Raw genomic sequence first — 13,859 nt, forward strand, 5'->3', positions numbered from 1 at the left:
CACCTCGTCTTCCACTTCCGCACCCTGGTCCTTCTCCTAACTTTCTGGCAATTGTATCTCATCATCGTCCACCTCTTGTGACACTTTCCCACTGTCGCCTTCGTATGACCGTGGCTGCTCAAATATTTGGGCATCGCTACATGCAACCTCCTCTTGCCCCGCTTCAAGTGGACCAGGAGAGAGGCTCGAATCTATAAATGGGAAAGTGAACAGCTCTTCAGAGTATCCAAGTGTGGGATCAGTTGTCTCTGGGCACTCAGCATGGTGGGAGGAAGGAGGATCAGGGTGAGGAATATGCGGTCCAGACTCACGGCTACTGAGACTTGACCGAATGGAAGACAGGGTGGTGGTGGTGATGGCTAAGTGACTGGAAGCATTATCTGCTATCCAACCAATAACCTTTTCACACTGCTCTGTGTTCAATAGTGGTGTTCTGCGGTCCCCTATTAATTGGGACAGGAAGGTCGAGTGAGAAGATATTGGTGTTTCAATTTCAGCTTGCCCACGGCCTCGGTCTCTGCATGCACCATCACCATCACGTCCAGTTCCTCGTCCCTTGCCATGCACCTTGCCCATTTTAAATGGAGGACAATATGTTCCACGCTCACTACAAATGGCTGAATTTTTAGCGAACTTATATGTGATCCGTGTGACGTACAAACCACAGTTTTAAATAGCTGGCCTGTAGGTAACTATTTTTAACAGCGCCGATCTTGTGTCAATAAGTTTGCTGATACACTGCAACAAAATTTCAATGGAGGCCAGAAATGGCAACATTTTCAGCCCAATTATATGTGATCTGTGTGACGGACAAACCACAGTTTTAAATAGCTGTATTTTTAGCGCTGTAATATGGAAAGGATCTGGCTGTATTCTGCAGTGCTAACAAGCAAATGGCGCAGAAAAACGGTGTTTTCTGGATTGTTTTTTAAGCAAATAATCAGGATTAAGATAAAAAAAAAATATTCCTGGCCCCTGATACCTGGGGCTATTTCTACAAATATCTGTAAAAACACCAGCAGACAGAACTGGAATGGACCCTCTTGCTATGTGCACTGCAGTCTTCTATATACCCTGCCTGCCTAGCACTGATATATCTGCAGCTGGATTAGTCCTCAGAAGGACTGTTAGTTGAGATGGATATGTGTCTCTAATATAGTCTGATATACCTACACTAACTAGAAACAAGCAAATCTCTCCCTTGCTCAGAAGCAGCTCTCCCTACACTGTCTGATTCTGGAGTGACTGTGATGAGCATGGCGGCGCCAGGTCTGATATAGACCTGATGACTATGTGCGGCCAGCCAATCACTGTAATGCCACAACAAACATGGCTGCGGCAGTGTGTGGCAGACAATCCCTGCATGTTGATTGGCTCTGTAAAAAGCGGCAAACATGCAGGGAAGGGACCCGAGCTCCCACCGAGCACCGAGCAGTAGCGAGCCTGCTCGCTCATCACTAATCATTACAGAATAGGTAACAGGATGGAGGACGTTATTACAGCATTGGGGCCTAGGCGGAGAACATTATTACAGGACGGGGGATTTAATTACAGAATGGGTGCCAGGACGTTGGGACATTATTACAGGATAGGCGCCAGGAAGGGGGACAATATTACAAAATGGGTGGCAGGACAGATGACATTATTGCAGGATGGTAGCCAAGACAGAGGAAATTATTACAAGATGGGGGCCAAGACAGAGGACATTATTACAAGAAAGGGGTCAGTATAGGAGACATCATTACGTGATTGGGCACATTATTAAAGTATGGGACCAGGATGTTGATATTATTACAGGATAGGGGGCCCAATGGATTAATTGGATCAATTTATGATTTTATAGAGCAAGATCTTACTTATGTGTTTATATATATTGTGCCATGGTGCAGCTATAATATTTACTGTATACGTTTCTCAACTAAGCTTACTCTTAAAGGTGAATTTATACATGTAACCCAGGGTTATTGGTATACAAATATGTAAATTGACATTATCCCATAAAGGGGTGCATTCAATTGCTGTGTTAATAGTTAATATCTTCTTTAAAGATCCATAAAGTACAATTCCAAGAATATTGTCCATCTACTATGTTCACATTTCATACCGCACGTGATTAAGCAGGTAGAAATATCTGTGGAAAAAATGGACGGAGAAGCATCCTTCTCATTCAGACTTCAGAAGACATTGTCACTTTCTTTCAACCTCAAATCAGGTCATTTAAAGGTGTTTCTAAGAATTACAAAATTCTTTCATTTACTCATACCAGGCAGACACTTAGTATATATAGAACTAGAAGTGAAAGACCATCATCTTAATCAGGAGATTCAGGACTATTTTATCCGCATTAGATAATGGCAGCTTAAACCATACTAATATCTTATGTCTTACTTTCCTAATTAACCATATAGTGTTAAGTGATACCATACTTGTTTCCCCAATGTGAAAATTATCCCTGAATTTTCCAAGCTATCTTTTTCTAGTAAAATCTGTAAATCTCCCAAAGCATGTCTAATGTTTTAATAAATTGGTAATAAAACCCATTTACTGTAGTTGATATCCAAACCAGAGTGGACACTGAAAGCCCTAATCATATTCATGGTCCCCAGGAGGCATTTCCCAGTCTCTGTCAAACACTATAGAGTATTATCTGCAATGAGATTTTTTTGGGGGTGGGGTGAGGCAAATTAATTTAGTTACTAAATCCCTATCAATTTAGTCCCATAATTTAAGCTATTTTCTTATATGCTTGTTTTAAAAATTCCCTACCATTCCGTAACTAAACTATCTAACAACTAATGTATTTTTTTTCTATTTCCGGCCTGGTTACGATTCATTTGAGTATCACCAGTACATGCTGGGATACTCAAACGAAGCATCATCAGGGGGCAAAGGCTGCATTCACTGTAGCTACAAAAATGCCTAATCTAATTGTGGTACACTACTGCAGTGCTGAAGCACATTGAAAATGGGAGTGGTAGTCTCAGTCTATGAATAATAATCCAAAGATTCAAGTGCTAGGGAGGTGCTGGACCTGCAGAGTCAGTGTGACTGAATTGATTGATCTGGGATGTACTATGGTAACAGCACCTTAATAGTAGCATTTTTTTTCTTCCCCACACATTGACACAAGGAGGGCAGTTGAATACCCCTCTGTTCTAATTTTGCTACTAAACAAAAATCCTTAAACTAAAGTTTGTGTGTCACAGATAATGTTCCTCTTAGATTGTGATTGTGTGTCACTTGGACATTAATAAAGTTGTGCTAGCGCTGAAGAGCTCAAAGAGGTCCAATACAAAAGTAGGAAACCTCCGAGTGATATACATGCATTTTCCGGGCAATCAGAGGCTTTTGTGAATTGCAACTCACAGCTAATTTATTTGCAGTGAGTACAATTTTGAGGGGTAATTTGGTGAAGCTGGAGAATTCTAATTTCAAATAATTCGATTATCTCTAGAAATCAGTAGACAGCAGATTCCACAAAATCTTTCCCTATAAAAATGAGTAATGCAATGTGGCCACAATATTACACTGCAGCTCATAGAAGACATAAGGCTCTCAATGCAGCATTCTGCTGATTTCCAGGGTAATAGAAACACCACCAATGTCACCAGTAATGACGGGTGACATAGGCTCTGCCTGTACCCGGGTTTTACGATATTTTATATTAATAGTTACCTGGCCTCGTGACCACGACAACCTCCATCAGGTGTGCCTCCTCTAGCATGCCCTGACGTCTCCGGACCTCATACAAGCAACTGTAACACAGAGAAATGTCTTTATATAAACTGATACAGAAGATAATATTCAGTTACTAACCAAAATATGCTCCTTCACCTTCTCCCACTACAAAGGGTAAGATATAAAGTTACAGAGTATACCAGTCCTAGTATATATTACATCATAACCCAGCACCAGGACCGAGAGAATGGCAGCTACTGATTATATCACAGCCCACACAGCCCTGTAGTATTGCCTGGATGCTGTAGTTACTGCTCCCCCTGTAGGTCAGACAGTAGAGTGTATTTTTATTAATTTATTTTATTAACTTATATAGCACCATTGATTCCTCAGCGCTTTACAGCTTAATTCCTCATCGCTGTCCCCATTAGGGCTCACAATCTATATTCCTTGTGTCTTTGGAATATAAGAGGAAACCCAGACTAGCCAGAGAAAACCCACACAAACTCAGGGAGGATATACAAACTCCTTGTAGCTGTTGTCCTCGGTGGGATTTGAACCCAGGACCCCAGCACTGCAAGACTACAGTGCTAACCCCTGAGCCACCCTGCTGCCCATTTATATGAACCCATTTATATGAACCCATTTATATGAAAAGAGAATAATGTGATATGCAGAGAAGAATATGGAAACTCACCAGCAGATCCAGATCCCGACCAAGAAGGTAAACATTATCATGAGACACACGGGCTGGGCATAGCGACGAATGACTGGTAATAAAGAAACAAGATGCCGGTTATTAATTACTATCACAGACAGAATATTCTAGAAGATATTGTCAGGATAAGGGGCATCACATTATATACAGTATATATATATATATATATATATATATATATATATACACACACACAGTGGGTACGGAAAGTATTCAGACCCCTTTAAATTTCTCACTCTTTGTTTCATTGCAGCCATTTGGTAAATTCTAAAAAGTTCATTTTTTTTCTCATTAAAGTACACTCTGCACCCCGTCTTGATCCTCTCCAGTTCCGTCAGGTTGGATGGTGAACGTTGGTGGACAGGCATTTTCAGGTCTCTCCAGAGATGCTCAATTGGGTTTAGGTCAGGAATTTGGCTAGGACAGTCAAGAATGGTCACAGAGTTGTTCTGAAGCCACTCCTTAGTTATTTTAGCTGTGTGCTTAGGGTCATTGTCTTGTTGGAAGGTGAACTTTCAGCCAAGTCTGAGGTCCAGAGCACTCGGAAAGAGGTTTTCATCCAGGATATCTCTGTACTTGGCCGAATTCATGTTTCCTTCATGCAACCAGTTGTCTGGTCCTTGCAGCTGAAAAACACCCCCATAGCATGATGCTGCTACCACCATGTTTCACTGTTGGGATTGTATTGGGCAGGTGATGAGCAGTGCCTGGTTTTCTCCACACATACCGCTTAGAATTATCACCAACAAGTTCTATCTTCATCTCATCAGACCAGAGAATCTTATTTCTCATAGTCTGTGAGTCCTTCATGTGTTTTTGAGCAAACTCTATGCAGGCTTTCATATGTCTTGCACTGAGGAGAGGCTTCCGTCAGGCCACTCTGCCATAAAGGCTCAATTGGTGGAGGGCTGCAGTGATAGTTGACTTTGTGTAACTTTCCCCAATCTCCCTACTGCATCTCTGGAGCTCAGCCACAGTGATCTTGGGGTTCTTCTTTACCTCTCTCACCAAGGCTTTTCTCCCACGATTGCTCAGTTTGGCTGGATGGCCAGGTCTAGGAAGACATCTGGTGGTCCCAAACTTCTTCCATGTAAGGATTATGGAGGCCACTGTGCTCTTAGGAACCTTGAGTAATGCAGAAATGCTTTTGTAACCTTGGCCAGATCTGTGCCTTGCCACAATTCTGTCTCTGAGCTCCTTGGGCAGTTCCTTTGAGCTCATGATTCTCATTTGGTCTGACATGCACTGTGAGCTGTGAGGTCTTATATAGACATGTGTGTGCCTTTCCAAATCAAGTCCTATCAGTTTAATTACACACAACTTGACTCCAGTGAAGGAGTAGAACCATCTCAAGGAAATGGACAGCATGTGACTTAAATATGAGTGTCTGAGAAAAGGGTCTGAATACTTATGACCATGTGATATTTCAGTTTTTCTTTTTTAATAAATTTGCAAAAATTTCTACATTTCTGTTTTTTTCAGTCAAGATGGGGTGCACAGTGTACTTTAATGAGAAAAAAAATTACTTTTTAGAATTTACCAAAAGTCTGCAATGAAACAAAGAGTGAAAAATTTAAAGGGGTCTGAATACTTTCCGAACCCACTGTATATAACTGCAGGCAGGACTTGGTATAGGATGATGGGAGTAGAATTAGGAGATGAAGAAACTGACTACTCACTGTTATTATCGTCGCTGATTCTCAAGTTCAGTCTGGGGAATATCGCAGCCAATGATCTCTGGGAAACTGCTGTTCATAAGAGAAAGAAGGAAAATGAAGTCATAAAACCCATGATAGCAGCAAGTGACCCCAATACTGTAACATGAGGGGGATAGAAGACTCTTTATAACTGAACTCTAGAAACTCACAGAGTCCCCACTGATAATGTCCATTACCTGCTTATATCATTGGAACTTCCTCAGCTAGAGATGAGAAAATCAACAAAAATATAGAAGAAGTCTCTGCATTTCTATATTGTCCAAAATTATCTCTCAAAAGATTTGGCGCCCCAACACATAGAACACTGGGCCCAGCGTTGTGATGTCACGCAACATCAGAACTCTATAGTGTAGGGGCGGGGCTGCTGAACGCTGCTGATGTCATCAGAGACACCACCTGCCTGATGGCCAGTATATCGGAATCTAATATGTACAGTGGGATTCTACCTCCATTTACCTCTATGAAAAGCCATATAAACATTAAATACATTGTATAATCAGCTGAGAGTAAATGTTCACCCATAAATAATATTCAGGATCGAAATATGTTCAAAATGTCTCACTGATTAATATCCTCATATATCTTTATAATGATCAGAGCTGAGTTTTCTGATACGGAGCTCACCATGGCTGCATAGCCATAGAGGTAAATGTCACAATTCTGTCTGCCACCACTAGAGAAGATGGGAACTACTACAAACCTGTATACACTCAAATCAATAGTAGTCAGTATTCAGTGAGCTCCCTTTAGTGGTGGTTTCAGACATTCACATTTTTTTTTATATAAAGGGAATTATTAGATTATAGAATAATAGCTAATTTCTTTGTACTGCAGCACCACTCCTGCCCATGGGCCGTGTCTGGTATTGCAGTTCAATGACTTTCAAGCGAATGACGATAAAATACAATATCACATACATGTGTTCTATAACCCAAACCGATGAACATATAAAAAAAAAATACAACGTATAATCCTCATTTATCAATGTCTCTTACCCTCTGGTGTTTCAACAGGCCTCCCTTCTACACAATAGAGAATAATTGTGAACAGCACTAGAGCAACGCTCTGCAAATCCATTTTCTCCAACATCAAACCCTCAAAAGACTCCAGTGTCCTTCAGCGCACAGAACACTGAATGCAGCATTATGATGTCACACAGCGTCAGAACTGCCAGCTGTGCTGATGTCATCAGTGATGTCACACAGCGTCAGAACTGCCAGCTGTGCTGATGTCATCAGTGATGTCGTCTGAATAAGGAGCAGTAGATGGAGCAATGATATTTAGAGGGAACATGTCATATGGTTTATACGTCCTGAACTGCCGCCAGTAGGGTATAAGTCATGAGACAGGCATCACCAATGTGTTACTATAATCCTAAATGCCCCAACAGATTGTAGAATAAAGACTTTTGAAGCTTTGTCGCTGGCTATGCATATTCACTTGCTGCATCTGGGAGGTGCTGGGGGCAGGAACCGTCTCTCTTCCCAATCGGGGAATCATATCCTGTAACCAGTCTGATTCATGGGCTGATCATTTACCACCTGTACATCATTCTTCTCCTAGTGCTTGTCACCGAGTGGATCCTTTGGGCTACACTGTATTAACCCGTTCGCAACTCTGGGATTTTCCGTTTTTGCATTTTCGTTTTTTGCTCCCCTTGTTCCCAGAGCCATAGCGTTTTTAGTTTTTGGTCAATATGGCCGTGCGAGGTCTTAATTTTTGCGGGACGAGTTCTACTTTTGAACGATATTACTGGTTTTGCCATATCGTGTACGGGAAGAAAAAAATTCCAAGTGCGGAGAAATTGCAAAAAAAGTGCAATACCAAAGATGTTTTTTTCTTATTTTTTTTACCACGTTCACTGAATGCTAAAACTGACCTTCCATTCTTATTCTCCAGGTCATTACAAGTCGTAGACACCAAACATATATAGGTTCTTTTTTATTTAAGTGGTGAAAAAAAATTCCAAAGTTTGCTTAAAAAAAAAAAAAAAAAAAGGCGCCATTTTCCAAGACCCGTAGGGCCTCCATTTTTTGGGATCTGGAGCAGGGTGAGGGCTTATTTTTTGCATGCCGAGCTGAAGTTTTTATTCATACCATTTTAGGGTAGATCCGATGTTTTGATCGCCCGTTATTGCATTTTATTGCAATATTGCTGCGACCAAAAAATGTAATTCTGGCGTTTAGAATTTTTTTCTCGTTACGCTGTTTACCAATAGGGCTAATTCTGTTCTTATATTGATAGATCAGGCGATTCTGAACGTGGCGATACCAAATATGTATATGTGGGGGTTTTTTTTATTATTTTATTTTGAATGGGGCGAAAGAAGGGTGATTTAAACTTTTATATAGAAGCAGCAACTGTCCTTTTGCCTCTGCTACATAGAGGTGATGAGCAGATCACCTCTATGTAGCAGAAATGCTCCTGTGCTATGAGCGCCGACCACTAGGTGGCGCTCATAGCGATCAGCAAATGACAACCACGGGGGTCTGCTGCAGACCCAGGGTTGTCATGCCCACGCATCGGTGACCCGCGATCACATGACGGGGTCACCGATAGATGGGGTGTAAGTGACGCGCTTCCGGCGCGGCAATGTTAAATGCCGCTGTCAGAGATTGACAGCGGCAATTAACATGTTAACAGCCGCGGGTGGATCGCGATTCCATCCGCAGCTGTTGTGGGCACATGTCAGCTGTAATAATCAGCTGACATGTGCCAGGTTCAGTGTGGGCTCAGCGCAGGAGCCCGCGCTGAACAGGGGGTGACAGCCACAGACTGTAAAGGGGTTAATATTATGGAATATCTTGTCACTTGGCCCCTAGAGCTGATCCCTGATCACCCAGGTGTTGTAGATGGCCACACATAGGACACCTATAATATATATATAGTGCTGTGCAAAATGTGGTGTGGAAGAAATGCTGCAAAGTAAGATAGATTTCACATACAGAAGTGTTAATAGTTTATTTTTATTAATTAACAAAATGCAAAGTGAATAAACAAAAGATAAATCTACATGAGATCAATATTTGGTGCGTGACCACCCTTGGCCTTCAAAATAGCAGAAATTTTTCTAGGACCACTTATACAAAGTCAGGGACTTTCTAGGATTATAGTCAGGTGTATGAGTAATCAATTGTAGCAAACAGGCGATAATGATTATTATTTTCACATGTAATGGACCCAGTCATTACATTTGTAGAATCTGCTGAGTTTTGGGGTGCCAGTTATTATTAATTAACAAGAACTACTGGATCATTAAAATGGGATATATTACAAATAGAATATTTACAATAACATACATAAGAGAAAGCTAACTAAGGGAAAAGGTACAATGAAAGGGAAAAAGTAATAGGAAAAGGTGGTAGAAGATGGGAAGTGGGAAGCATGGCAAACTAGGTGTGCTACCTTTATATCAGTCACACAGTCAGACATAGCCCATACATTGCCCATCTTCTACCACCCTCTCCTATTACCTTTTCCACTTCATTGTACCCTTGCCCTTCAGTTAGGTTTCCCTTATTCATGCTATTGTAAACATCTTATTTGTAATAAATCCCATTTTAAAGATCCAATAGCTCTTGTTAATTAATATTAACTGGCACCCCAAAACTCAGCAGATTCTACATTTGGTACCCTCAGATAGGACTATGATTAAATTCCACAGAAAATCCACAAGAAATTAATCTGACTTCCTGTATCCGTTGTTTCACATCTCGTATCTTGATGGTATGGTGTGGTATATGGGGTACAAAGATAGTGGGGCCATTCTTCATCAATGGAAACCTTAATGCCACTGGATATCTGAAATTGCTACATGATGATGTGTTGCCCTCTTTATGCACTGAAGATGGCACGTTCCCTGAGTTTTTCCAACAAGATGGTGCACCACCACATTATGGGTGTCAGGTCTGAGCATTCCTACATGAACAGTTTCCTGGAAAGTGGATTGGTTGTCGTGGGCCAGTTGAATGGCCACCAAGGTCTCCCGATCTGACCACCTTAGATTTTTATCTTTGGGGTCATCTGAAGGCAATTGTCTATGCTGTGAAGATACGAGATGTGGAGCATCTGAAACAATGGATACTGGGAGCTTGTGCTAGCATTTCTTCTGCGGTGTTGCTATCAGTGTGTCAAGAGTGGGAGAAAAGGGTTGCATTGACAATCCAACATGATGGGCAGCACTTTGAACACATTTTATAAGTGGTCATAAACTTGTAAAAAACTCATGAAAGAATAAAGTTACGTAAAACCTAGCACACCATTGTTTTTCTTATGAAATTCTCAATAAGTTTGATGTGTCACATGACCCTCTTCCCATTGAAGGTCTAGAAAGACTTCTGGTGATCCCAAACTTCTTCCATTTTAGGATTATGGAGGCCACTGTGCTCCCCCAACCTGGTATTTATGTTTCCCCCATCCTGATATATATGGCCCTCCCATCCTGGTGGATATGGCCCTCCCATCCTGGTATATGTGATCTCCATCCTTTTATATGTGGACCTGAACTCCATTGAAACTCCCGCTGTCTCTCCCCCTTTGCATTTAGGCCAGCTGTCAGTCAGTGCCGGGGGTGTGGTTACAGCTCTGATGATTGAACCAGCGCCAACACCGCCCCCGTGACTGAAATCAAATGCTGCCGGGGAGAATAAAGTTAATTTTCTCCTCGCAGCACGCTCTGGGCAGGTTAGTAACACTATTATCCTGTAGATTAACCCCATATCTGCAGGTTAATAGTGTTTTTCTAGTGACAGGTTCCCTTTAAAGTTCATTTTCTCCCAAGTGTTTTCTGTACAGCAGCCAGGCACTTTCATAACACTATTATCCTGCAGATTAACCATCTATCTGCTCAACCTCTCATGTCTCCTTTAAGAGCTTCCCTGCCGCCTGCTCTCTCACTAGATAAGAACTGTTACCTCTGCAAACAATCTGACTGATCCACATGGCTTGGCCTTTCTTTCACTCACTCAGAGACCTTCACTGAACTTGCACTTGCACATTTTGGGCCTTTTAGGCTCCAGAGCTCAGGTGCGATTGCAACCCCTGCACCCATTGTAGTTACGCCCCTGCCTATAACTGCTGGACCCTTCTCCAATAAGCCCCCCTCCTGACAGCGTTGTCTTTGGCAGAAATCACATAGGCCCTGATTCATCATTACTATTTCTCCATTTTTCTGGAGTCATTTGCTCCTTATTAGTGGCTTTAGTATTTGCGCCTTATTTGCTATATGTTTTGTGTCACTTTTTAAGTTGTCTTTCTTTTTCAAGTCTTTTTTCATTTTCTTGACAACTTTGCTTATCCAGATGTTTTAGATTCATGAATTGTGACTTTTACCAAATATCACATTCTTTTGGGCATTTCTCTCCAGTCATAACTGGAGAAAGATTTCTGGAGGAATGTTCAATGTGGCGCATTTCTGTGACTTTTTTAAAAATTGCGAGTTTTGGTGCTGAAAAAGAGAAAAAACAATTAAAAACAATAAAAAGCATTTTTGGTTTTTCCAAAATTAATGGACCGTGTAAATCCATATCATGAATGCCGATACAGTTGAAAGCAATGATGGGAAAGGGAGCCGTCAGGTGTTGTTCCCTCTCCCATCATTCCCCCTCTGAGTCTGAGCTCTGTGACGTCTCAGCATAGAAGGCATGATGACATTACTACAGCGCACCCTCTGTGCTCAGCAGTGCAGGGGCTGGAGCTGCGAAGGATTAGGGAGAGGTGAGTGTTTGTTTATTAATTTTATATGTATGGAGGACTATATGGGACCCATAATACTATATGCAGCACTATATGGTGCCCATAATACTGTATGGAGGACTAGATGGGGCTAATTATACTTTATGAAGGACTATATGGTGCCCACAAAACTATATGAAGGACTTTATGGCGCCCATAATTCTGTATGGAGGACTATATGGGGCCCATAACTGTATGAAGCACTATATGGGGCCCATTATACTATACCAAGGACTATGTGGTGCCCATATTACTGTACAGAGGACTATGTGTTGCCCATAATACTGTATGTATCACTATATGGGGAACATTATATTGTATGCAGGACTATGTGGGGCCCATAATATTGTATGGAAGACTTTGTGGTGCCCATAATATTGCAGGGAGCATTATATGAGGAACATTATACTGTATGGAGCACTATGTGGTGCCCATAATACTGTGTGGAGCACTATATGGGGAACATTATACTGCATGGAGCACTATGTGGTGCCCATAATACTGTATGGAGCACTATATGAGGAACATTATACTGTATGGAGGACTATGTGGAGTCCATTATACTGTATGGAGGACTATATGGAATCCATTATACTGTATGGAGGACTATGTGTTGCCCATAATACTGTATGGAGCACTATATGGGGAACATTATACTGCATGGAGCACTATGTGGTGCCCATAATACTGTATGGAGCACTATATGGGGAACATTATACTGTATGGAGGACTATGTGGTGCCCATAATACTGTATGGAGCACTATGTGGTGCCCATAATACTGTATGGAACACTATATGGGGAACATTATACTTGTATGGAGGACTATGTGGTATCTATAAAACTGAATGTCCCAAAAAAGACTCAGGTGCTCATGCATACAAAAGTAAAAGACAGTGTCCATGCCAGGGTGTTCAATTGCAAAAGAGGTGTTTATTCCACCATCCCAAAACACACAATGTTTCGACCCTGTGTGGGTCTTTGTCAAGGAGCTCGTGCAGGCAGAGTGTTTAGAAAATAAATCTCAGACTAAAGGCCAGAAACCAGCACATTCCGGCATGAGAACGGCCGGTCTTGGTGAATCGCGGCTAAATCTTTACTGGAAGGTTTCCCATGTAAGAGGAATGTGCTGGCTGCAGTGAGGAGGTCATGTGACTGCAGGTGATTGGCAGTTACTGGTCACTCCTGACATCTGTAATGTTATCATTTGTATCTCAGGTGACAGTTGGGAGAGAGCGACGCAGCGACTTGTCTACAAGGAGCATCCGCAGAGTTTTTAGCCTTAGAAGCGCAGTGTTTTGTCATTTTCCACATTTCTTCCCATTTGTACCCTCCCCCATTGCCCCTTTATTCATTTTTCCTGGATTTACTGGATTACATCATCCGTTACTGGTCATCGTGTGGCAAGTATCATTCTCTGTGCCCCATATACAGTTCCCAGAGCACAATACATTCACATTACACAGTGTATACACAGAGGGAGGAGCGCAGCTGTTCGCATTATTTGGTTGGGAAGGAGCTGTATGACACATTTATAGTTTTAGAGTTGTAAAATAAACATTAAAAGTGTGCATCATCCATCAGAGGTATCTGTTAGCTTATATGTCCCAGCGTATACATTAAATGGATGCCTAAATGTGATGTAAAAATAGTCTAACACTGGCCAAAGAAGGAAAGGGGACAAGGGAGCAGGAGAACTCTATGTGTGTATACACACAGCAAGCTTTATAGGAAAGTAATGTGGAGACCTGAAATTACCTGTATAATAAGTGTGTGTTCTTATATCTCAGACATTAGCGCCAACAGACTAATTGGTAACAAAACTGGTATAAGGGACAAGAAAATAATACTTAAGTCAATATAACGAGTCATAAATAAATGTCATAAAAGATTAACTTTATTGATGAAATAAAAAGGTGCAGTGGACATACAAAAATAGGAAGACAGCGCAGATCACACATATAAATAGCAAAATGTAAAGGAGGCTGACTGCTTAGTATAAAATCACAAATA

General features: G+C 41.5%; 1 protein-coding gene across 1 annotated transcript in view; it reads right to left on the reverse strand.

Annotated features, from left to right (window-relative positions):
- The window catches only part of LOC141271313 (germ cell nuclear acidic protein-like), a 124,932-nt gene that overhangs the window by 5,957 nt on the left and 105,116 nt on the right, over positions 1 to 13,859 (reverse strand). The window contains exons 5-7 of the mRNA XM_073681426.1: positions 6,076 to 6,144; positions 4,376 to 4,448; positions 3,676 to 3,755 (exon numbers count right to left, since the gene is read on the reverse strand). Of these exons, the coding sequence (XP_073537527.1) occupies positions 3,676 to 3,755; positions 4,376 to 4,448; positions 6,076 to 6,144 (222 nt within the window). The remainder of the gene's footprint in view (positions 1 to 3,675; positions 3,756 to 4,375; positions 4,449 to 6,075; positions 6,145 to 13,859) is intronic.

The sequence above is a fragment of the Phyllobates terribilis genome, unplaced genomic scaffold (assembly GCF_046119375.1).
Source record: "Phyllobates terribilis strain yellow unplaced genomic scaffold, ASM4611937v1 Scaffold_5__5_contigs__length_657084704, whole genome shotgun sequence".
NCBI classification, from domain to species: domain Eukaryota; kingdom Metazoa; phylum Chordata; class Amphibia; order Anura; family Dendrobatidae; genus Phyllobates; species Phyllobates terribilis.